The sequence below is a fragment of the Loxodonta africana genome, chromosome 11, assembly GCF_030014295.1.
Source record: "Loxodonta africana isolate mLoxAfr1 chromosome 11, mLoxAfr1.hap2, whole genome shotgun sequence".
NCBI classification, from domain to species: domain Eukaryota; kingdom Metazoa; phylum Chordata; class Mammalia; order Proboscidea; family Elephantidae; genus Loxodonta; species Loxodonta africana.
This window is the reverse complement of record NC_087352.1, coordinates 52,021,288-52,048,399: the sequence shown is the minus strand read 5'-3', so window position 1 is coordinate 52,048,399 and position 27,112 is coordinate 52,021,288. Positions and strand designations below refer to the sequence as shown.

At 39.0% G+C, this 27,112-nt stretch overlaps 1 protein-coding gene across 18 annotated transcripts in view; it reads right to left on the bottom strand.

Moving 5' to 3' along the window:
• TCF4 (transcription factor 4) overlaps nt 1–27,112 on the bottom strand; it is a 392,330-nt gene that overhangs the window by 31,886 nt on the left and 333,332 nt on the right. For all 18 annotated transcript variants that reach the window (XR_010323446.1, XM_064294480.1, XM_010586727.3 and 15 more), the window contains 5 exons: nt 15,606–15,738; nt 7,326–7,393; nt 6,104–6,182; nt 3,450–3,526; nt 164–367 (listed from right to left, as the gene is read on the bottom strand). Coding sequence is in view for 17 of the 18 variants with exons in the window: in XM_064294480.1 (XP_064150550.1) it covers nt 164–367; nt 3,450–3,526; nt 6,104–6,182; nt 7,326–7,393; nt 15,606–15,738 (561 nt within the window). In the remaining variant the exon portion in view is untranslated. The remainder of the gene's footprint in view (nt 1–163; nt 368–3,449; nt 3,527–6,103; nt 6,183–7,325; nt 7,394–15,605; nt 15,739–27,112) is intronic.

Genomic DNA, 27,112 nt, shown 5'->3' with positions numbered 1-27,112 from the left:
TTAAAAAAAAATTGAATTGTACAATTGAAATGGGTCGACTATAAGCTATGTGAATTTTATCTCAATACAGCTGCTCAAAAAAAAAAAAAAGGTAGCATAATATCTTAGCCTAATATTCTAATTCTCCACAATATCTACAGAGTCTACAAATTTCATCACTTACCATGAGTGAATGTCTGTTGGCTGATAGAAGACCGGTTCCATACCCTGAGCCCAGACCACCCATTGCTCCATTATGAGAAGGTCCAATGATCCCATGCATGTCTCCATGACCACCAGGCATAGCTGTGGACGGGCCCACTGCATGATTCCGGAGAACATGGATAGCGTCATCCAGTCTTTCTAAACGATCTTCAATTCGGCTTTGCTGTTGGTTCATAAATGATGTGAAATTTTGATTAAGTTTGAAACGCATTCAAGGGTTATAGAAGTAAAATTTTGGCTGATATGAATCACAGTTCATACAAAGGCAGAAAGGTTTCTGAATATGTGTTTCCATTAAAGTTTATTTCCTTTGAAAAATAATAAAAATAAATAGCATCCCTTCTAGAAAACTGGTATAAAATATTAATGTTATAATTATGTTATTTTTCATAGCAGAGTAAATTCTGTAATTCTTCCAGGATGTTATAATGTACCTATGCCATATACTGGAGCCCTGGTGGCATAGTCGTTAAGAACTTGGCTGGTAACCAAAAGGTCTGCAGTTTGAATCCACTAGCCACTTCTTGAAAACCCTATGGGACAGTTCTACTCTCTCTCCTATAGGGTCTCTATTTGCTGGGAGTAGGAACTGACTCAACTGCAACAGGTTTTTTTTTGGTGTGCTATTTTTTTTTATATATACTACATTACATTAGCTTTAATGAGAACTCAGGTTTACTTTAGGAAAGGGAAACATTCATTGAATTAAAGGAACATTGTGACAGGCATTGGTTCAATAACTCAAAAAATTAACAATGCAAATATGACCTATTTTAGTTTCCCAATTAAATTATCTTCTTGAAGGCATACTTCCTTGGTTTCCCCTATGGCATATATATGGTACAGTGCTAAATACAAAGCCAAAGTGCAGCTACTTATATTACATACAGATTGTAATCTTTTGTTGAATTCTTTTGATTTTCATCTGTTTCTTGCTTTTTAGCTATTACCAACAATAGCTTATGTGTGTGTATGTGTACACGTAGCACAAATACTGTAATATAACATTTTATTAAGGGCCTCAACATATTTACAGGGAAAAAAAATGACAAAATTCTATCAACCATAATGGTATGAGATCTGAAGACAGAAGAGACATAAATACTTGAATCAATCACTGGGGGGCTTCTAACTGATTTCAATACCCCAAATATACTACTACAGAATTCACTACCTTATGCAACTTAGCCCTGGTGGTGCAGTGGTTAAGAACTCAGCTGCTAACCAAAAGGTCAGCAGTTCAAATCTATCAGCTGCTCCTTGGGAACCCTATGGGGCAGTTCTAAGTTCTACTCTGTGCTACAGTATGGCTGTGAGTCAGCATCAACTTGATGGCAATGGGTTTACACAACTAAAATCCAGTCAACCCAACCAACCAACTCTTTTTTCTGGGCTAGATAAGGTTTATGCTACAGTTTTCAGTGGAGAAAAAAGATATGTAGATGCCTATTTTTTTTTTGTTTGGTCAGTGTGATCAATAATGGCATCAAGTAAGTGCCTGCATACCACTCTCCAGCGTGCACTTCGAAATATACCATCTCACTGGGTCCTCATTTCACATGGGTAGGGCAGAGAAGACACTCTTATTCCTTCCATATAGATGTGAAAACGAGGCTCAGAGAGATTAAATGAACTCATTGCTCAGTGTCACTCTGCCAGGAAATGGCAAAGCCAGGGCTGGAATCTAGGTCTTCTGACTTCAAACCTACTGCCTCTTTTTACTATATCATGCTACAATCCACTTTGATTTCCAATGGTCTGTGCAAACACATGCATCAGCTGGCTCTACTGCATGAGGAAAACTATTTCTAATTACTTGACCAACAGGAAGTAATGTGTGTCTAATACAGTTAGTCTATGGTAGGGAGCATTTTGATTTTGTGGGCTGTGGGGTTAAATGATCTCCCTAGAATTTTAGCTCTGCTACTTGTTGCATCTTGAAAAGTTGCCAAACTTCTTTGAGTCTATGCTTCTTTACTTATAAAAACAAGAATGATAACATCTACTTCCAACTGTAACTATAAGCATGATAAGAAATAGCCCATGTGGCTAGCATACTGTCTGGCTCACAGCATCATGGTGAAGAGAGTTGTTTATGCTTCAGAATTCCCCATTCCCCTGCAGGTTCAGCATTTGAAGAGAATTGACATTGTAGTTTACAAGTATAAGCCTAGTCTTTATAGTTATAGAGGTGGACAAAGCCCAGTTTTGATAGATGGGTCTCAGAGAATAACCAACGGAGGTAAACACTTAAACAGCTACGGCTTATCTGGGTACAGTCTTCTGATTAGTTGGCCTGGGTGGTGGACTCTTGTCTCACTCTTCAGTTGCTTAATTTTCTAAAATGCACGCTTGGGTGATGCACATGTTATAACAAGGGCACAAGGGAGGGGGGAACCCACCTTTATATTTTCATCTTTATCCATAATAGTAAGCTGAAAGGGGAGAGAAGAAGCCTGAACTGCTGACAAGACACTCTTTAGATAGATTCCTTCTTTCACGTTCCATCTCAAAATATAGAGGAAGAAAAGGGAACTCAACCCTGAAGGACCGGAAGGCTCTTTTCACTTGTTGCTGCCCCTCCCCGCTTGATTCATATACAGACTAAATATTGCATAGACAGCAGTTAGCACAGTGTTGTTTTATGCATTATTCCAGCCCTACCCAGCATGAATAGAGAAATACTACAGTATTAGACACCGAATCACCATGTGAATATTTATAATACTAATTACACCCATGGACATTTTCAGTTATTCCCTAAAAATGTCCATGGGTAAAGAAAGTAGGCCTTTTTTTTTTTTTTTTTTAACTGTCAATGATATTACTGGATTTCTACCAGAACCGAAGTAAACTTCTTGTTCACAGGTCAAAAGGAAACCTGTTATTCTGGAAAGCAAAGCAGAGGTATATACAATCATGAATTTTTCCAGTCATGCAGTCTGGCTGGAGATCCAGGGACCTTTCCCAAAAATGCAGAGGTGGCCAACATCCTTCTAGCACTTTCAATCTCTCATCTCGTGCTAAGTATTTAGAGCTTGGGAGCTTCCACTGTAGTATCTGGATTATAATTTACAAATAGAAACAATCATAGCCTAATAACTCTGGCTCCAAACCAACTTGTGTGTCTAACAATTATCTAAAGTTAATAATAGGGAAAATTAGAATCCTTGAGAGTAAAGTAGATACAAAAAGCAAAGTAAGGCCTGAAAATGGAGAGAAGAGAGATAGCAGATAAGACTTACCAAAGAGTGTAAGGGTCCTTCATAATTAGGAGATGATGAGGCCTGTCCTCCATTTCTAGACCAAACAGCTGTGCCTGCTGATAATAAAATGGGGATTACATTAGCTCCACAGTATCTTAAAAAAAATCTCACCAACTTTTTTTTAACAGAAGCAGCAATGTTGATTTTCATTTAGACAATAAGGTACATTATGAGAATAAATGCTCCATATGAGAATTTTTGGACAATGGAAGTATTTTAAATGTAAAATCTATAGATTTTCAATAGATTTTACAAAGACTCGGAATTCCCAAAGGCTGCCTCCTAATTAATTCATTCTGAATTTTAGCTAGAAGGTCTCCTGTTAAAGGAAAACTATCACTTACATAGATAGACAAGGTACTTTCAAGAGTGGCTAAGGGGTTTTCTAAGACCTTCATGCAAGGCCAGCTTACATTAAAGCAACATTCTTTCACCAATGGAAAATGACTTTACTACTTATTTTACAAATGACACTTGAACAATACAGCTTCAAAATAAGATTAGCTGGCAGTGATCTGCCAAACTAGCACTTTAAAAAACTCAATGTAACAGTAGCAACTAACCAGTTTCTCCCAAAGAAAATATTTTTTTTTTCTGAATCCACTGAACTTGAAGGTAAAGAAGAATTCATGTTGTAATACATACTAAATGTGTAACTTACAATATAAAAACCACTTTTAAATTTAAAATAATACACATTCGTGTTGAAAACTTAGGAAATACATAGTTCGAAACAGGAAAAATATTATCTATGACCTCATTGAAATCCCATCCCTCGATAATGTTAACATTTTTCAAAGCTATTCTTCTTATCTTTTCTGGGTGTGCCCGTGAGTATGTCTACTAAATAAAAATAGAATATTTTGTTGAATTACTTTCAGTGGCAAAACTGAGACAAGAGTTATCAGTGTGAAAACAGCAATCTATCCGTATATTTACATCTTCATAAAAGTTCTTTCTTTCTAATGTGTGGTTTTCCAGGTCACGTTACCAGGACCCTGGAAGGAGGCAGGCTCCAGCCTTTTTTCTGTGCCTTCCACCTAAAGCATGCTGCGCAAATTTTAAGGTACTTGTGGCATTTTCTGGACCGATCTATGCATCACCACTTTCCTCTCCCATAATGAACCTAGAAGTGGAGTGGCAGAATGGTGAATTCCAGGTTCTCATCCTAGCTCAGATATTACTACTGGTGGAACCTTCATAAGTCACACATCCTTTCTGGACCTCAGTACACACTCCTGTTAAATCACGGCATCCTACTAAATTAATTGTTCCTAAACTTTATTAAGACCACAGATAATTTTCCAACAAATTATAAAACAGATGAAATTAGAGCTGCTCCATTTCAAGCGGGGAACTTGGAGTTCTACCTACTCATATTCCCTCATCACCCAACTCCCTGGGTCTCAAAGTCCTTTGTGCCCACTCCTCTGGTTCTGGACATCGACACCTGTGACCATTTTTTAAAGCCTAACAACATGATACTCAGCCAGAAGAGTAGAACAATACTGAACTTTACTTTCCATTTCTGTAAAGAAAGCACCAGGGAATGTTTCACTGTTGTTTCATTATCCTCTTAACTTCATCACTCTTTCTTCCCAGCTTTGACTTTCTCTCTCTGGACATAAGGACTTTAGCATCCAGCTACTGCTCTTTCTATTCTGTGATCACCCCACGTCAATGGAGGACTTGGAAAAAGCTGATAGTAAATCCCAACTAAACCATGGTCACCATCTCTGAAAGTTTTGTGGCCATCTGAAATCTCCCATTCTCTACCAGGGAGCTCAGTTAATGGATCATGTGAGTGGTGCATGCTGGAATAATACAGGGTCCAAGAGGCAACAGCTTCACCAAAAATTACATTAAGGGCAGGTTTCAATTAGGCACATATGTGATTTAGTTCTTTAGTCAAAGAAAGCTCTTTCAGAAGCCACCTGTCCTCTTTCCAAAGAGTAGAGACATATACTAGTTCAGGTTCTCTGGAAGCATTTATACTGGAAGGGCAATGAACCTCTTAAATGAACCTTCGAAAAGTGAAGCGATTTACTGACATAATTCCACAAATTGTAACTAGTCAGTTTGAAGGTATTAAAAAAAAAAGGTTTATTTGCTATTTTTAAAGGCAAACATCCCCTTTTACTTCACACAATCACCTCACAATTTATTCAGAAAATTATAGCTTTTCCTCAAAGATTCCAATGGCATGGCCTTTAAAGAAAGAATTCCAGAAACCCAAGACTTCCGTGGGAAATGATTCTTTTGAGTAGTTTATATTTATATTTCATTCCATCCCATGACTATATTAATCGAGTGTTTCATCTGAGATTTTTTACTGGAGTATACTATTGAGGGGTATCTTCTCAAGAGCCAGGGAACGTTTTAAGAGATAAGTTTTTCATAAGCCTGTGCATTCTAAAAACATCCAATCATGTACCTTTTAGAAATGTTTTGGATGTAAATGGTTGTACCTTCATATGGCAGTCTGTCTCTCCCACCCCTTTCTATTTTTCTGTATGGGAATGTTATGTTTTGGGATTCTGGAAGGAGTTTCTACCTACTAGAGCAGGAATTAGAAGGGGAAAATCATTTTCAAAAACTGTTACCATGATGAAATGGTATTTCACATACAGTACCTGAGAGAGAAGGAGGAGAGCCAACAGGAGTTGAAGGGTTTGATGAAAAGCTGTTGTTAGTGTGATCTGGAGAATAGATCTTAAAACAGTGGGGAGAAAAACAAAAAACCTCATTCATTAGGATTAAACAGTGAACAATTTTTTTAAACTACAAAGTATCAATGCAATTCATTTAAAAATTACAAGTTATGAAATAAATGTAACAGTCAGCTATAGTACCAATATTTTAAATGAAAAACTTGGCAATTACTTAAATTTCCAAAAGAATAATTATTGAGGTGGTATGGGATCACGGAAGAAGAACTGAGTTGGCAATCAACAGGCTCTGGTTTTAATCTTTGGATTACCATTAACCATGGGTGAGCCACATAGATTCTCTAAACATCACTTTCTTCATCCACAAAAGAAGAGGTTGGATGGTACCATCTCTGAGATTTTTGTCCAACTCCTTCTTCACTATGATTAAGGTATTTGATCCCAGGTGTTAGAAGAGTCAGGTTAAAGAAAAACTTTTGCTGACTTTACGGCATAACGCTAATATAAATCCAACTTATTTTATGCTCCCAGTGGTGAGAAGAAACCAGTCGAAGAGACAAAATCTTAGTAAGAGCAATGGCTTTCCATTTCCATCTGTAAATGACCGTGTGTGTCTTTTGGACAAACTATCAGGTGTGCCCCCTCGGACATATAAGATGTGCCATTTTTTCACTAGTGAACATACCAGAACTGTTCAATTCTCGCCTCCCGGCAGTGGGCCCACAAGGCAGAGAAGCGGATTTCCTGGGTGCCAATTATGTGACAACTTCTACATAGAACCCAGTCTGTCATTTGGACATCTTCAAATTCCTTTTCCAAAGTGTTTTACAATGCCCTTTGTAAAACCAATCTTAGCTCTTCAACGAGCATCCATACAAAGAATATGAAATTCAGAAATCCAGACAGAGAATCTGTAAACTGAAAGGCCCTAAGAACATCTACTGCCTCGTAATTGCTGAGCAAGATTGTCAGAAGACAAGAACGGAGTAGACCGTCCATGTACTGGAAGCTTTAGCACGCTCTCCTCAAATTTTCCAATGATCATTATTTAAGGAAGCTTTCATTTCTCCAAAACAAAAACAAGTCTGTTTGTCATTCAGTTCCTAAAACTCCAAATGTCCACTTGTGATCAAGGTTCACCCTTCTACAATGGTACACGTGGAATCCAAAGTCAATATTTCCTCACCGAAGCAAGTGCTTTCCCCAGAGCATCTCCAGTCTGGGAGCTGCCTGCTGCCCCGCTTCCTCTATTTGCTGCAGAAACAAAAGGCAGAATATGAAAACCAGGCAGTGAGACATCTCACGATTTTCTATTCCTGGTCCATTTACTCACAACTTAATTGCATTTTTAATGCTAATTACAACACATTAATCTTTAATTAGCATTAATTTGTTTGCTGAGGTAGATGTCAAATATATTCATGTTACATTTTTTACAGATAAAATATAAACCTGACACCTTGGTTTAAAGATAAAGTGTCTTAGTTTCCCCCACCCCGTGCTTCTTACGGAGCAACTGGTGAATAGTCTTGAGCAAACCAGTGAAGTTCACTGCCAGGAAGTATGGGCACTTTCAGGTCTCTGAAGTCCTCAAACTTTGGGTTTCCTTTATATTTTTATCTAGTAAATTGAATTATCATCATCAATAATTTACACTTCTTTTCAAATAAATAAAATAACTGGGTATGTAGCAATATGGGGTATCCCTCTCAGAGTTCGACAATAAACAAAACGAAGAACCTAGAAAAGATCTGGCTTCCTAAGAAAGAAAATATTTCTAATATTTTAAACTACACACATTCTCTACATATTTAAGTGCGTGTTCACATGAAAAAATTTGAATTGTTGTGCTACTAAAAGTCAATACGGCCTCAAATTCCAGAGAGAAAATAAGTCTGCATATCCATGAAACTTTTATCTCCTTACCTTAAACACTGGTATTTTTATCTACAAAATAGATGAATTATCTGGCAATAAAGAGATACAGATAGTATACAATTCAAAGCCAGCTCTATGTACCAGGTATCTTTCAAATGTAACTGTCTTTATAAATAAGTGGCAAAATGGCCTAGTCAGTGTTCTTCTGAGGCTCTCAGCATTAACACAATGCCTGGAACATTTGCTGTGTTGCATTTATCAGGACCTCGAAATTAGCAAATAGACATGTAATTAAATACAACTCATTAAATTCCCAGGCAAAGATGTTTTTCACCATCTTTCAAAATAAGAAAAGGAAATCTTATAATTAAGGGGTTAATCCAAATAAAACCACTGCATATGTATATAGTTTTTAATAATTCCCGGCCCTATCCTTGAACCAAAAGAGCACACTTTCTGTCAAAGGTACATGATCAGACCCCAGGTCTATAAACCAGAGTGGTGGGGTCAGTTCTCGAGTGGGCAGATCTTCTGGATCATAATTCCATTCTCTAGGCCTTGGCTTAAAAACTCACTGAAATTATACTTGTTATTTTTATGTACTTATATGTTGGACATATCAACAGGTTAAATCTTTTGAGATATGCTTTATTTGGTTGACAAAATCCACACCCATATTAATTTTTTAATTACCAAAGTACAGAAAGAAAACCAATACGCTATAAAAAGAACACAAGAACCTTCTGAGAAAACAAGCCTACTCTTTTACCTACTACAAGTTTATAACATTAAAAATACATTACTTATGTCATCAAATTATACATGTAAAATTTGTTGAATTGGCAAATTTTTTGTTATATATATTTTTACAATCAAAAAAAAAGAAAAAAAAACATTGGTTATTAGTACTTAAGATTGTAAGTGAATTTTGAAGTAAGAGTCTCACATCACGCAATTGGGATAGTGGAAGTAACTCTGCCAGACGTTGTGAGTGCTCAAAATATTTAATATAAGACAAAAGTTAATTGAAATTAGTGTGAAAAATAAGAAGAATGCTTGCTTGCATTAACAAGGTCTTTAAAAACTAAAGATATTCTAAAGAGAATAACAATTTTGAAAACATAGACAGCACTAGCATTTTTTTTTAGCACATATTTGGACCATGGTATTTGGGGGCAATTCTCTTCTCTCTTCTTTTCTAGAACAACTACTGTCTTTTCATTACTATATACCTCAAAATTAGATTTGAAAATCAAAATAATTTGTGATATCTGCTTGACTGGAAAATAGATCTTCATATAATAAAAATTTAGAGCCACACTGGAAAAAGTCATATTACCTAAAACAAGGAACCTATGCCAAAAAAGGGCAAGATTGTTTTGCTTATACATAAAATTTGTTACAGAAGTAGTTTTAAAAAAGATTGCTTCTTCCTTCGAGCTACTTCAAAATGAAGATTACAAATTAAAAAAAAAAAAAGTATATATATATATTTTTTCCACAAAACCAAACAAGAACTGAAAACCAATAAAAATATTTTAGGAACACTTAACTAAATCAGGCATGGTATAAAATACATTTTAGAAGAGACAAGATATGCTTATTATTATTTCTTTAGCAATATTCTATAGTACCAAACTTTTTAACTGACCTTTCCATTCGTGCCCGTTTTGTAGAGGGAGATATTAATACTCAAGAAGTAAAATGATACAATCAATCCCTTACCTCACGTTGTCATGAAAATGTTTAAAAGAACTACAAAGGCAACTCTTAGAAGCTACTGATGACACAGACTATTTTTTCACATGAGCCATTTTACCTTGCAACAGCTGGAGAGCCAAACCCAAGGGCTTGAATTTCAAAGCAGTTTATGGGGGCCAGTTTGCCCTTTCACTTGGAATGCCTTTTGTTCTGCTCCAGAGAATGTTGGAGAAGACATATTTTCAAGATTCCCCAAACATGTTAAACTACATGGATCTTTCTCTTGAAGATTTCTCTTTTTATTTGTATGAATGATATAACAAACAGTATAATCAGAATACATTTTTAATTTTCAAATGGTATAATTTCTTTTTGCATTGAGCAATGAGTCATTTTTAGCAAAACACATTTGTAGTTATTAAACTTTGTGCTCATCAAATCCTCCTTCACGTTTTTCACGTAACAGGATTTGATTACTATTCTAGGCACAAGTTTTTGTCACCTCTTATATATCATATATTACAAAAATGCTCAAATAACAGAAAAAAGATGAAAACTATTACCTTTACTTGGTAAAGACTGGATTGGTATCTTAGGTTATTTTGCTCAAATCAATTTCTCTTGCTCAAGAGAAAAAATAATCAGTCTCTATGTAAAGCCACAACATAAATATGAGTAGAAGATGAGCAGTTATTAAGAGGAACTGCAATTTTGTAGGAGGATTTGACATTGCCAGCCACCCAATTATTGTTCAGATGGCTCGAACACGGGTGCTGTAGCTGGCTAGAAGATGGAGCAGAAGGCAGGGATTCATATCTTCAGCACACGGTGGACCACCCTGTCTCAGTCTCTGCTATAGGGAAATGTCAAATCCCATTAGAACACACCCTAAATAAAACGCCAGGAGTGGTGGTGCATGGGGACAAACTACTGAAAACCAGAATTTGGAAAATGTGTTACCGCTTTATTGCACACCCATAACCTCAGAAAGGGAACACCATGGATATATCAAAGGGATAAGAAGTGCAATTCTAGTGGAGAGAAGATGACTGTTTAATATGTGGGGTTTTCTGAACTGAATCTGAGTCCACATGACTCACTTGCTATTAAACTACTGTTTTTACGAAAATAACACGCGCCTTCCACGTGTGTTTGCCAATCACGCCCTCCCCCTACGATGTATTTTCATAAGCACTGTTATGCCAATTTTTTTTTTTTTAACGTGTAACTGGCATAGTAGCACTTATGAAAATACCTCTTGAGAGGAGGGCACACAGTTAGCAAGCAAACATAGAAAGCACATATTATTTGTGCGAAAATACAGTATTAGAAGCAGCACAACAACTACATGAGCTTTTTGTCTATGAAGACAACAGGAAAGGGAGCATTTCCAATACTCCTACTACGTACAATCTTAAAACAAAACCTCCAATAGAGGCTACAATGCACTAATTTTTAGCAGGAGGGATTTCTAGGAATTCAGGGGGGAAGCTGGGCCTTGTGACCATGTGCAGGAAATGGATGAGAAAACTTAAATCAAACTTGTTTATTGTTCTCCATTGGTGGTCTTTTCAGCTAAGAGGCACTAACACTGTAGGATAAAACTCACAGTACTCCCATGCTCTCTGTGTCTGTCCATCACCCAACTGTATTTGAAGGCTCAGGATTCTTGTAAAATACGCAGTGAATATTATGTGACTACTCTAATAATAAAATTACTGTGAAACCAAGCCCTCAAGGGGAAAAAGGCATGTTTCTACTAGAAAAGCCACACACCAAAATGCATCATGTCTAACAAACATGTCATTAGAAGTGAAACTTGTAAGCCAGATTAATTCATGAACCGGAGAGATATCCCAGGGTAATCTTTAGCATATGTTGTGTTAAATCAATCTTGGTAGCCCTGTTCCTTCAACACTGTTTGGTTTGAGGTTTAAAAACATGGGAAATACCATGCACTAGAGAGCAGGCCAGTTAAAGACTAATAAAACAATAGTAGTTATTATAACCGTTATGCGTTATGTTAGTTACACACCCAATTCCCCCTGAGAGGAAGAGAGGGTATGCAGTCCCAAACCACAAGAGTACTGTGAATTTATACAGGTGGTATGGCGCAACGGGGAGATGCAGCACTCCTGTCTTTGAGCTATGGGAAGGAGTCCTCTCACTCGTTTTGGCCAAGAAGGGCTACTGGATGTCACTACTGATAGAAAGGAAATAGGTGGATAGCAAAATGTATGTGGCTACCTACCTTTGTATGTTCCTATTCTCTATGTTGTTCTGCCATCAAGTCGATTATGACTCCAAGTGACCCCATGTAACAGAACAGAACTGCCCCATAGGGTTTTCTTGGCTAAAATCTTTACAGAAGTAGATTGCCAAGTCTTTCTCCCACAGAGCCCCTGGGTGGGTTCCAACCGTCAATCTTTTGATTAGCAGCTGAGCACTTAATGGTTACATCACCAGGGCTCCTTCCTGATTATCTACAGATATCTAATAACTATACTTCCTTGTCAATATTCATGCTCAGGTTCAGAGTCGATGGGGTGCACTGCTTCTGAGCTACACCCAGCAGCATAACTTCAAAAGCGCTTTTGGAATAAAGCTGAAGGACTTTGATGTGGATAACTCCTGAAACTCCTTGACTTAATGCCTCTCCTTAACCGGGGGCCACTCCAGTTGAACTACTACTATTACGTCCATGTAATTCCAGGGTGCTTAAAGAACCCTTCCAATTCAGTAATGTCTAACGCGATCTCCAGAGCATGCTGGCAAGGCTTGCAAGAGAAGTAGGAGACAACATGCCACAAGTAAAATATTTCTCTCAACAGGCCTCTCAAAAATCTATAGATGAATATGTCACCTAAAAAATCCCTAACTAATATAATCTGAGTAAGCATCATCCTTCCTAAGAGCTTCTCAAAAACTGATATTGGGCATTAGAAAACAAAACAAGAAACACCAGTCACTCCCCCAAGCTAAACAAATCAAAAGCTTCCCCAAACCTCAGTGGGCATCTTTTATCTTTGAGATGGAGAGGACAAAACGAGAAGCCAAGGAATGTGGTTCCAGAGAGGTTACCTTCCGATAGTTCTAGAGCTTACATCACACTTCACACGCACTGTGCTGTTCTATCATCAGTTCAGGACAATCGCTGACCACCAGGGAGACACGTTACAACATGAAACTGAGAGGTGGGCCAGGGGTCTCCCTCTGAACTGAAGCAGCAGCTTCCTAAGACATCAATGCTATTTATGAAAGGACTGCACTGCTTTGCAACTGTTCACCAAAAAAACTTGAAAAATGTGATGTCCATGTGTTACTGCTTGAACCCCATTCTTACGGCATTAGTATTGCTTACAGTCATTTTCTACAGAATCATGTATGTAATCTCAAACATGTGTCAGGCTCTGTGTTCCCTATTTACCAATTATTTAATTAGCTCTGTTTGTTCTTTGAGATATAGGCAATGTAATATTTCTTTATTTCCTGCATTTCAGTATGAGTATATGCCAAATATTTTCAAAAGTCTACAGATGTATCCTATTAATCCATACTGTTTGTTAGGAAAGTATCACTAACATCAGAAGAGAAAGCTTCTCTTCTTGTTATACAGACATGCTGCCATCCCTGTCTTTTACCACACTCTGAAAATCAAACCACAGCCTAAGGGAATTAAAGTGTGAAGAAATATGAGCCGCTCGGACACTGTGCAATACTGAAGCTTACTATCATACTTAAAATTTCCCTCTGCATTTTGACTTAAGGGATCAGAGGACATGTTTCTAGAATGTTCCCCCTTAAATTAATTATCTGTATCTATGCAAATTAATCAAGGTCTGCTCTTCCAAAAAGCTTAATTATCATGTCTACTTACTTCCCTAAAAGACTGCAAGGCACTCTCATGTTTGGCTAGTAGGTTTTGACAAGCACACCCGTTATTGTGAAGAAATTATGTAGTAAAGTTGTTCCTAAAAATCCCTTTTCTGAGTTCCAAAAATCTCATACTTTTCCCTTTTTAAATTACTTTTATTTTCATCTAGATGCTCCCTCCACTTAAATAGTATGTTGCTGAGCCCATAACATGCACCTATTAACTCTACTCTGCCCAGACTAAATGAGTAGACAGACTGGCCTTTCACCCACAAGCTAATGATGAGCTGCCGCCCAGCTTAAACAAAGCAAATCTCATTCTCATGGGGACTGATTATACCACCTCAGAAAATCCCTGTCTTCCCAAGTCGCGGTGTTTCTCCTGGGAAGACCGTTCTGCAAACTATTAACTTTTTTTCAAACAATGTCTTAGTATCTTTTCCTCAACTCAAGATTTTGCTCCACCTTCATACCTTCCTAAAAAAAGAAAACTACTCAAACCAAAAGCAGACAGGAAATCTGCCGTGTAAGTAGACGAATGGCCAGTCATCCTCCTTTATAACTAAACCTCATGACTACAGAAATGGGGCTTTCCATTTGGCAAACCACACTAACGTGAAATATGCTTTTCTCACTCTTTCAGTTCTGCAGTTCCTTCTTTCTTCTTGTTTTTAAAATCTGCCAAAGTGGCATTATTAGCTAACAAAACTTCCCCATCTGACCTCTGACTATAGCTCTCCAAGGTCAAATGGATGCAACACATTTGTAGAAGCTTTATTATGAAAAGTTATAAAAATGGAAACTGTTTCCTAAATTTGGTTCTCAGTGAGACATGATGGTGAGGGCTGTTAGATGGCTCATCTCAAGTGTGAAATATATTACTGAATAAGCAGGGAGTGTATTATTTAGGCAGGAGATTATATTTGCAACATTTAAAAACACATCTCTTCTCCTTTAACTATTTGAAGAAAAGGAAAAAACAGGGAAGAACTAAGGGGAACTAACACCAACATTACTCTATCATACATTCTTCTAAAACACACCCTAAGGGTTCACACCACTGACCCACCGAGACAGATGTTAAGGCCAAGCAAGGTGCAGGCTTAAGCTAGAACCAGAGTGGGTGAAGCAGTGAAGTCTGAAGTTTTAATACTACCCTGGAGCTTCAAGCTGTGCTGGTAATCTGAATGACATGCTTGGAAAAGGCAGGTTCAGAAGAGGGTGGCTGCCTGCTCCCCTACCTGGACTCTTTCCTCCCAGAGTGGCTGGACACCCTGCCTGGTGCTGACCAGGGAACAGTCTGTCCGTAGAGAGGATCACAGTGAACAATGTAAAAAAACGAGAGGACAATGGCTCAGTTCACATGGCAGCAGCATTCTTCTAGGGTCTTAACTAGTTAGTCAGTTTGCTTGAGAAAAAGCAGTGAATAAGCTCGAGCACACTGACACCCAGGCACTCACTTTCTCCTCTCCCATAAGTGAGCAAACACTTCACCTCTGAAGGACTCCCCAATGGCATGTCCTCAAGAAGGTGAAGCTCTTTAGTTATTAAGAGTCGTCTGTAAATTTCACATGAACCAGTCTTCGGAAACAGTGGCCCGTCATGCTTAATGGCTTAGCACAGTGACTGGAATTTGAGAAGTGGTCAATAACTACTATGAAGAGCTATTATGCGTCATATCTTACTAGTCTTTAAATGGCTCATCTTACATGAAATTCACTGTGTTCACTGTTTCAGAGTGTGAGATGCAAAGGGAGTTCTGGTTTATTTAGACCCTTATTTAATCTAAAGACTTAAAATGGTTAAAATGGCTAAATTTCAGTTCCTTATGACAAAAAAGCGATTATGGTCAAGCCAATGGCTATTTCTGTTTGGTTCATTTGTTTGTTTATTCACTTATCTGACAAATATTCAGTGCCTAATTGCTGTTCAATTATGAAAAAGAAAAGAGTTCCTTCATCATTAAACACTGACACTGACTGCCAGTGTCAACACTGGGATTTCCGTGACTTACCCATTATACTGTCTGTCCCGTTGGCAGGAGGCGTACAGGAAGAGGTGCTGTAATGGTTTGTACCACTACGGTGGAAAGTGGACATTGGAGGAAGACTGGAATTGATGTCGGCTGAGGAGTGTGATGGATAGGTCTGTAGCAAGAGGCAGAAAAAGAAGGCCATCTTCAACCACAAAATATTTAGTGGGTTAGTTTATTAACACTTCTTTCAGAACTCTTTATTGTGCAACGGAGATAACCATGGTATGTTTAAAATACCCAAGAATACATCTTGCTTAGATCTGGTGGCTTTCATTTTTCCCCAAATAATAAAATACATGGATACACAGTTTGGATTTCCATCAAATATAGTGAAATACAATTGAAACACAAGATGTTGAGAAACAATCACAATCTCTAAATATGAAAAATACTACTTAAAATCATTTCCTAGATTTTAGCAACATAAAAGACCATTTTTATTATGGGGGGGTAGGGGTCTGCTGATCAATTGAAAAATTGATGCCTTTACATTATGGTGTTGGCGAAGAATATTGAATATACCATGGACTGCCAGAAGAACGAAATCAGTCTTTGAAGAAGTACAGTCAGAATGCTCTTTAGAAGCATGGACGGCAAAACTTAATTTCATGCACTTTGGACATATTATCAGAAGGGACCAATTCCTGAAGGACATCATGCATTGCAAAGCAGAGGGTCAGCAAAAAAAGAGACCCTTTACGAGACAGACTGACACAGTGGCTGCAATAATGGGCTCACACAGCAGCGATTGTGAGGGTGGCAAGGGACTGGGCAGTATTTCATTCTGATGTGCATGGGGTTGCTATGAGTCAGAACCGACTTGATGGCACCTAACAACAACAACATTGATCAACTGAGAGAGATTTTACTTTATAATGAAGAAAACAATATCATAATCCAGATGGTTTACGTTACACTTCACTCTGACCTTGGCCACTAAATGGCAACAAATAGTAACTTGTCTCAAATCTTCTTCCTGCCAAATTTGATGATCTTTCTCAACCCCAACAAGAAAATGGCAAAAAAAAAAAAAAAAAGTACAAACAATTAAACACTTCTCAGAAGGGTCAATACATAAAGTTTTAAATCAATGACTATATCTAATTAAATTAGAACACGAACTGAAATTAACTTGTTTTGATTTGAGTTCTTTCTTTGTAAGCCCCTTCCATTAACAATCCATTATATTGCTGACTATGAAATCAGAACATCATCTTTATAAAATCATTTGATTTAAGGCCTGGCTTTGAATTCAACCATTATGCTAGTTGTTCAAATCAGCTACTTTTCTTGAGGCATATCACGATACCTGCAAGGCAAATTATTTGCTACTGAACCATCTGCTTGGGAAAAGGTAGATAACTAAAGGGGCATGGTTGCTTACAAAGATATATCCTTTTCAAGATAAAAAGCAGCTCAGAAATTTGTTCTCATAAGCATTTGAATGTATCCAAAATATATAAAAGAAAAACATCTAAGCTAAAATATATATTTCTACATATGTATATACTAATGGGATATGGATTCTTATTATATCGTTATTGGAGATGCTGTTAAAATTGTCTGATTTAAAATTAGAGATTGAATAGGACACTGATAGTCAGGGGTGCTTAAAGTCCGGGCACTTGTTCACAAGGAGTAAAACACTGGGCTCCTGTTGTGTCCCTCTTCATTTTGTGAGGGCAATCCTGAGTCCTACCTCTTCTTGAGGTTTCCCTTATGTCTTAGGCTGGGTTTTCTGGAGAAGCAAAACCAGTGATGCATGTATGTACACACATATATCACAGTCCACCCCTTTTCAACTTGGCACCTATACACATCTTCTTAAACCATACACAATCTCTAAATAAAGACAATTACAAAGCCATGCTTGCACCTAACATGAAAAATGCATATAACTGAAAATGCACTAGCCCTGTTTAGATCTCATATTTTATAAGCGAGGAAAACAAAAATATCTGATGCATACATAAAAGAAATACTCGTAACAATTACAGTCATCATTTCTGTAACTGGTCACATGGTTGTAAATGGTATTTAGAACTATCTTCTTCCACCGTCCATTCCAGATTCCTTTTATCCTCAGCAAGCACATCAGCTGGTCACGGCTGTATGCCTGGTGGGGTGACCCAAACCTTCATTGCTGAAGGGTCTGGGCCACTAACAGTTACATCTAAATTGGCTTCTGTAGTTTTTCACTGACTTTAATCACAGGCCATGGTAGTACTAAGAGATGTCCTAAGGGATCTCCTATATTCCAGACACTCTTCTTTACCTCCATTATGCAACACCAATCTGATTTCCCCTTGGTAGTCAGGATCAATCACACCAGCCAATATGGTAACTCCCTTCTTTGCCTGTTGATCCAGACGCATGAGGAGCCCAAACTGGCGGGGTGGCATTTTTAACTTCCAGTTCAATGGAATCTGTGTTTTGTGTCCAGGTGGGAGCATTCCTCCCTTAGGAATTAAGGCTTCTAGACCTGCAGAGAATAGGGTATAGGGACAGGAAGCAAAAATTTTGCAAGTGGGTCACTAGGGATAATAGTGAGTGATGCCACTATCATTTCAAACCCTTGATTCCTAGAACCATGAATTTTGGCTATGGAAAAAAATAGCACCATTAGTTGGACGCTGGTTTAGAGCATATACAGTCTCCTGGAGAACACTGCCCCAACTTGGCAAAGTATCGCCAGCTAGCTGGAGCCGTACTTGTGTCTTTGTGAGGCCATTCCATCGTTCCTGCTTCAGGATGATGGGGAACATGGTAATGCCAGTGAATTCCGTAAGTATAGGCCTACTGCCGCACTTCATTTACTGTGAAGTGAGTTCCCTGATCTGAGACAATGCTGTACAGGATACCATGACAGTGGATAAGATGTTTCGTGAGTCCATGAATGGTAGTTTTGTCAGAAGCATTGCGCGCAGGAAGGCAAATACATATCCAGAGTAAGCGTACAACTCAGTAAGAACAAAATGCTGTCCTCTCCATGATGGAAGCAGTCCAGTGTAATCAACCTGCCGTGAGGTTGCTGGCTGATTGCCCCTAGAAATGGTGCAATATCAAGGATTCAGTGTTGGTCTCCGCTGCTGGCAGATTGGGCACTCAGCAATGGCTGTAGCCAAGTCAGCCTTGGTGAATGAAGTCCATGTAGCTGAGCCCACGCATAACCTTCATCCCTGCCATGACGGCCACATTATTCATGAGCCCACTGGGCAATGATGGCAGTGGCTGGAGAGAGAGGGTGACTAGTTTCCACAGAATGCATCATACCATAAACTTGACTGTTAAAATCGTCCTCTGCTGAGGTTACCGTTTGGTGAGCATTCACATGGGACACAAATATCTTTACTTCTTTGGTTCATGCAGAGAGGTCTATCCACATACTTCTTTCCCATACCTCCTTGCCAACAATTTTCCAATTATGTTCCTTCCATGTTCCTGACCATCCAGGCAAACCATTGGCCACTGCCCACAAATCAGTATACAATCACACATCTGACTATCCTTCCAAATAAAGTAAACAACCAGGTACACCACTCAAAGTTCTACCCACTGGGAGGATTTCCCTTCACCACTGTCCTTCAGAGAGGTCCCAGAAAGAGGCCACAGTGCTGCCACTGTCCACTTTTGAATGGTGCCTGCATACTGCACAGAACCATCTGTAAACTAGGCAAGAGTTTTTTTTTTTCCTCCGTCAACTGATCATAAGGAACTCCCCACTAGGCCACAGGTGCAGACCAGGAGAGGGCAGGTAATGCGACAGAAGTGGAGGCCGTGGGCATTTGGGCCACTTCCTCATGCAACTTACTTGTACTTTCAGGTCCTCCTTGGGCCCAATCTCGTATATACCACTTCCATTTAACGATGGAGTGCTGCTGTACATGTTCGACTACATGGCTCTGTGGTTCAGACAACACTCAATTCATGATGGGAAGCTCAGGACACATGGTGACTTGGTGGCCCATGGTTAAACGTTCAGTCTCTACTAAGGCCCAGTAACAAGCCAAAAGCTGTTGCTCAAAAGGAGAGTAGTTATCTGCAGAGAAAGGCAGGGCTATGCTCCAAAATCCTAAGGCTCTGCACTGTGATTCACCAATAGGGGCCTGCCAAAGACTCCAAACAGCATCTCTATCTGCCACTGCCACTTCAAGCACCACTGGATCAGCCGGATCATATGGCCCAAGTGGCAGAGCAGCTTGCACAGCAGCCTGAACCTTTTGCACAACGTTCACTTGTTCTGGGCCCTACTCAAAAGCAGCACCTTCCCGAGTCATTTGATAAATAGGCCAGGATAACACACCCAAATAAGGGATATACTGCTTCCAAAATCCAAAGAGGCACACCAGGCATTGTGTCTCATTTTTACGTGTCAGAGGAGCCGGATGTAACAACTTATCTTTCACTTTAGAAGAAATATCTCAACATGGCCCAAGCCACTGGACTCCTGGAAATTTCACTGAGGTGGAAGGTGCTTAAAATTTTTGTGGGATTAATTTCCTAACCTCCAGCACCAAATGTTTCCCAATAAGCTCAGAGTCACTGAACACTTCCTTCTCACTAGGTCTAATCAATATAAAGTCATCAATGTAATGGACGAGTATCACATCTTGTAGAAGAGAAAGGTGATCAAGGTTCCTGTAGACTAAATTATGACATAGTGCTGCAGAACTGATACACCTCTGAGGCAGAACAGTAAAGGTGTATTGCTGGCCTTGCCAGCTGAAGGCAAATCGCTTCTGGTGGTCTTTCAAAACCAGAATCGAGAAAACGGCACTGGCCAGATCAATAGCTGCATACCAGGTACCAGGAGATTCATTCATTTGGTCAAGCAATGAGATCACATCATGGATAGCAGCTGACACTGGAGTCACAACCTGGTTAAGTTTACAATAATTCATTGTCATTCTCCAAGATCCATCTGTTTTTTGCACAGGCCAAATACATGAGTTGAATGGAGATATGTTGAGAATCACCATTCCTATATCCTTCAAGTCCTTGATGGTGATGGTAACCTCTCCAGGAAAATGGTATTGCTTTTGGTTTACTATTTTTCTAGGTAGGAGCAGTTCTAATGGCTTCCACTTGGCTTTTCAACCATAACAGCCCTCACATCACTTGCCAGGGATCCAGTGCGGGAGTTCTGCCAGCTGCTGAGTATATCTATTCCAATTGTGCATTCTGAACTGGGCAAATCACTATAGGAGTGGATTGTGGACCTACTGAACCCACCGCGAGATGAATCTGAGCCAAAACTCCATTAGTAACCTGACCTCCACTTGCCCTCACTCTGACTGGTCAGTTACAGTGATGTTTTGGGTCTCCTGGAATTAGTGTCCGTTCAGAAACAATGTCCACTAATCCCCACAAAATCTGATTATTTCCTTTTCCCCAAAGGCCCACTCTCCTGAAAGGCCATAGATCCCTTTGGGGAAGGCTGGCAGAAAGGCTAACAGTATAAATTTTTGGCAGTGTAGTGAGTTCCTTCTTCAAAAGAACCCAGCCTCCCCTTCATTCAAGGGTTTGTGGGTCTGTAAATTGGCTCAAGTCTGGGATTTGAATTGAGGAGCGGTGACACTCTATTCTGGCAATTCAAGTTAGACTCCCATTCACTTGACCTAGAATTCTTCTGCTTGTACAGATCAAGTAAATATTTAGCAGGTTTCCCATCTACTTCACTCCTAGAGACACCATGACTAAGTAGCTAATGCCATACATCCATACAAGTCAGACTATTGTGATCCTTTGACTCTGCTGTCTGTTATGGTAACCATGCCCACCTAGTCTTTGTTGATTGAGTGCTGCCACTTGGCCCCTACCACCATGGGGTCCAATTAGCCCCACTGTGGTTAGGTGTCTTAATTCAGCTAGGGCAGTTCCCCTTGTCAAATGTGACTTACATAAAATAGCAATCACAGTAGTCTTCAAGGATGCTGTGGCTCTCTTCACAAATTTGTTCCTCACCATTGTGGTAATGGTGTGTTCCATGGGCAATCCATGGGTGGGTCTGTGGGTCTAACCTGAGAAGTCCACTCTAACATGCCAATTTCCCTAAGCCTTTGAATACCTTCTTCTATAGTATACCAAGGCAGGTCTGGTACTTCAACTTGATTTAGTGTAGGCCACCGTGTCCATTCTTCAGCAACCAAACCAAATAAACTATTAGGTCCCTTCTTAACCTCTTGAGCTAAAACACTGAATGAAGAACCTATGCTTGCTGTTGTTGTTAGGTGCTGTCCAGTCAGTTCCAGCTCACAGCAACCCTACAGGACAAAGCAGAACTGCCCCACAGGACTTCCAAGGAGTGGCTGGTGGATTCAAACTGCTGACTTCAGGTTAGCAGCTGAGCTCTTAACCACTAAGCCACCAGGGCTCCAATCTGTGCTTAGTGGGCCCATATCAATAAACTCTGATTGATCCAACTTTATGTTCCTTGCACAATTATCTCACACCCTTAACAGGCACTCCCACACATATTACCCAGGTTTTCTGTTTGTACTTATTAAAAAAGTCAAGCATATTTTTTTGGAGTCTAGTGTACTCTCTCCTGGGTCACACTTTGTACTTCACCTTTTTTGGGCTTGCTGGGACTTAAGTCTACTTATAGGTCTAGAAGCAAAAACGGGTGATGGGGGTGGGTCCTGGGAATACTCAGTAATGTTTTATAAAGCATCTGCCTCAGGCAATGATCCATGCAATGACTAAGACAACCCCCAGGCAATATCTCAGACAAAGACCCTTCAGACGCAGCTCGGTTAATCCCATTAGATGCAGGTAGAGGGGATAATGGTTTTACTGCGGGAGGGTGGCTTAGCAGACAAAGATGGAGTAATCTTCAGATTGGAACAAGAGAGCTGGTTCTGTTGACAGGAATGATCAATGGGATTTAGGGGCTCAATGCCCCCAGCTTCCTGATTATCTGCCCATACGTCCCCATCCCAAGTTCCCGAATCCCATTTCTTCTTAATCAATGCCCTCACTTTAACTTCAGAAACCATTTGAGATTGGGAATTCAGATGGTGTTGTAATTCAGCCACTCTTACAATAAGACTCGGGGTCTGGTTTTCAGCAGTATCAGCCCAGATATTACATGAAATGAGGCTTTCTTTCAGGGCACAAGTGACAAGTTTGAGGTCTTTTATGCAGTGCTTCAGCTGTGACTCTGAAGCCCTGAGCTAATCTGTTTCTTTCATCACTTTGTCTAGCAAAAATAGGGCCAATCAACCAGCTTCCCTATACTTCTTGTTCTGACAAAACTGCAGAAAAGTATCCAACGTGATCACCCAGAGCCTCACTTCTCACCAATACCTGATCTATTGGTGGATGGTGGAAATATTTTGTGTATTAATATTGCCACCACCTCATACCATGGATTTGCAGCACCCTCTACTACTGCCTTTAGGACTAGTCAGCCTTGAAAACCAATTTAGAAAACTCATCTTTATGGTTTTGTTTCTCTAGAACTACTCTTGGTACCAAATGTCTTAGGCTGGGCTCTCTAGGGAAGCATAACCAGTGAAGCACATATATATATATATATAATTATATATATATATATATATAATTATATACATACACACACACGTATGTATATATGTATATGTACATGTGTGTGTGCATATACATACATATATATATATATAAAGATTTATTTCAAGGAAATGGCTCACGCAGTTGTAGAAGCTGGGAAGTCCTAAGTCTGTGAGTCAGGCATCAGGCTGGAGACTTTTCCTGACTCATGTAGCTGTAGGGGCTGATAACCCAGAATAGGCAGGTCAGATGGCAACCTGCTGCTCATGGAATGCAGAGCTGACGAATCCAAGATCAGCAGGTAAGAAGGCAGGCTGCTAGCTTACAGGCTGCAGAGGCTGACAAATCAGGTCAGATGGCAGGCTGCTGGCTCAAGTTTGAAGAATGGGAGCTCAGATGAGGACAAGCTGGATACAGGATCCAGAGCAAGGCACTGAGCTTTGCCAGAGTGTCCATATATATATTGGATGCAGGCCACACCCATGAAGAAATTCCCCTTACAACTGACTGGCTGATCACATTATAACACATCATGGAGAATGACTACATCATTACCTAACTGCCAAACCACTGAGAATCACAGCCCAGCCAAGCTGACTCACAACTTAACCAACAGACCTTACTACTTCCAATTCTTCCTAGATTCCTTCTCTCTCTGAATTCTTAATGCACTTACATTCTGCACTGTGACATTTAACACCTTGCTATGTTTCCTTTCACTGCTCCTTCAAGTGGGTTTCCACCTATTTTCTAAACCACTTAAGGGGAGGGATAGAGCTCTTACCTCTGCAGCCCACAAATTATGGCTGAGTTCTGAACACATCATTACATTATGTACTCAGTGAACAACTGGTTATCAGTTGGTATTTAAGAAATAGTGGATTGAAATATTACTTATTTGAGAGACAATGAAATAGTCTTGAAAATGAGTCTACATTTTAGGGCTAGAACTGCCAATAACACTATTTGAAGTATTACCTTTGAAAATATTACCTCTGCCCATTCAAATGGTCCAACTTAAAGGACTTCAGTGAAAAAGTTGAGATGATGCCCTTAAAGCTTTCCAACTTCCCACGAAAATGACATTCAAGCTTTTTCATTTCCTGGATCTCTTCACTGGACCAAAATTTTCCTTAGGCCACCAACTGAACTCTTTTTTTTTTTTGTAACTTAGAGGCTACTCCATAGCACATGAAATTTTCTCCAAAGAATGATGTTGTTAGTTGTTGCTGAGTCAATTCTGGCATATGGCGACCCAATTTGTGCACAGAACTTCATAGTGTTTTCAAGGCTGTGGCCTTTTGGAAGCAGATCACCAGGCCTGTCTTCCACAGATAAAGTGGGCTCATTCTATAGAACAGCTGATATGATAGACTGGATAAGCCACGGAACACCAAACTGAGAAGAGAAAAGAAGGAGCTATTTCTGCTCTAGAGCTAAAGATTAAAATAAAACCAAAAAACACCAAACCCAGTGCCGTTGAGTCAATTCTGACTCATAGCGACCCTACAGGACAGGGTAGAACTGCTGCATAGAGTTTCCAAGAAGCGCCTGGAGGATTTGAACTGCCGACGCTTTGGTTAGCAGCCGTAGCACTTAACCACTACGCCACCAGGTTATAATCTTTATATATACATATAAAGATTATAATAGACTGGAGAAAAAGAAATAGTTTTACGTCACTTCTATAGTCCTATTCCATGCTGAGTTTCTGTAGAACAGAGAAACCTTATAAGTAAGTCCAAAGTATGTACAAATCAAAAAAGAAGAAAAGGAATGTTAAAAACAATTAAATAACTATAATAATCAGATGATTCAACAGGGAAAAAAATAATCACATTAGTGAGAATTTTTGAAACCTTTTATCTTTGTGTAAAATAGATGAAATTCTTGATTTGAGAGATGAAGAGTTAACACTGAGAGTTTAGAGAATAAGAAAATTAATCCCCATAGATTTTAATGGGGAAACCAATGCAATACACATAAATCAGTTATTTTTAGAGACTCACAGAAAATTAGATGCTGAAAGAAATTAATGAGATTTACAACTAGATTATTTTAGAATGAAAAGTATCTTGAAAACTACTGTCACTCAAAGATGTAATAAAGGCACCACAGAGAATATTAGTGATATGTGAATAATGTCTCTTTTAGAGGATTTAGGGATCAACTCTAAGAGGTCCTTTTGGTCTCTCTTACTTCAGCTATTAATACTCTGTCCTGTTTGCTACAAAGAGGAAGGGAGTGCATTAAGTGTGATGGCTTTACATGCCTGCTATTTGCTTATTTATTTTTACTCATGATACCCAATGAGAGTGTATTTGGAGTCTCCTGACAAAACAAGTGGTGGAAGTGTTTCCATTAGTGATGCTTTTATTGACTCACGGGGTTAATAATTAAAAAAAAATGATAATAACTGATAGCACATCCAAACCAAACTCGTTGCCATCGAGTCAATTCTTACTCATAGTGACCCTACAAAACAGAACAGAACTGCCCTATAGGGTTTCCAAAGAGCGGCTGGTGAAGTTGAACTGACAACCTTTTGGTTAGCAGTCAAGCTATAAAATCATGCTTTAGGGTAAGGCAGGGTTTCACAACCTTGGCACTATTAATCTTTTATGCTGGATAATTCTTTGCTGTAAGGGACTATCCATTGTAGGTGTCTACCAGCATCCTTGACCTCTACCCACTAGATGCCAGGAGCATATCTCTTCTTCTCCCAGTTGTGACAACCAAAAACGTCTCTAGACACGGCCAAATATCCCTAAGAGGGGAGGAGGGTAAAATCGGCCTCAGGTGAGAATCACTGGGCTAAGAGTTTATGTTACAAAGAAATAAAAACTAAAGAATTTCCTTTATGTCAGAATTCTACACTCATAAAATTCATTCACTCTGTGGTCTAAAGACCATGCCTAAACCATGTCAGACAGTGAGGACGCCATTCTATTTTAAAAAAGAACTCTGCCAAGTCATCCCTAATTTAAATCCTCTACAAAAACCCATTTCAAAGCTTAACCACAAATTTTGTCCATCTGAATGACTTTGTATTTGTATCTGCAACATAGTAGTGATGAGTTGTGAGACTCTGTCATCGAAGGTGAAATTGTAAAGGGAATTTAAAGAGTTAAAATTGGTGATGTCATAGTTGCTACTGAAATATGTGGATTTTAAGTTTTATAATTATACACTATATTACAATATGGTGTAATGTTATGATGGTAAGCATGTTTGTAAAATGCTTTATCTTTGGAGACAATACTAACTTGCCAAATTATATGCAAAATAATCTTGGGAAAGTCCTCTTCTTTTTTGCCAATCTATCTCTTTGTTCAGTATCAGACTGGCCAAAGGCATGGGCTAAAAATGTAAGAAACTACTAACACTATTTTCAAGTGCAAGAAACACTGACTTCCTTCCACATACTCAAATTACTTTCAATCAGTTTCAGACTCTTGAAAGTCACTTAAATGAAAGATTTTTAGACGGTTAAATACTGGAATGACAATGATTACTAGATTTAATATTTCAATAGTTTTTCTATCCCGGAGAAAATTCATTAGGATGCACTCCCAGAGACCTTATTTCTTTATCCTTTAATACAAAGACTCTAATCTCCACAACTTGCTTACTGATCGTATTAAGAAAGCAAGCCCTGTGTTTTGTGATAGAAAAATGGCATGACAAAAAGAGTCTCTGATAAACCTGCTGGATTACTCCTTCGAAATGATCTTTCTTCCTGGTTGATAACATTGTTTTGTTTCAACAAAACTTTTCCTAGATGAAACGTAGTTGGTTTCCTTTTCAAAATCATGCTTTTGATGCATTTAAGCACATTTTAAAGATAGCCGCCGCCATGCATAGACCTGACTGGGATAAAATCAAGTCACCTAGCTCAAAATTCTCGAGTATGACAGAAAAGGAAAGAAAGAAGGATGGTAAAGATAGGAGGGAAG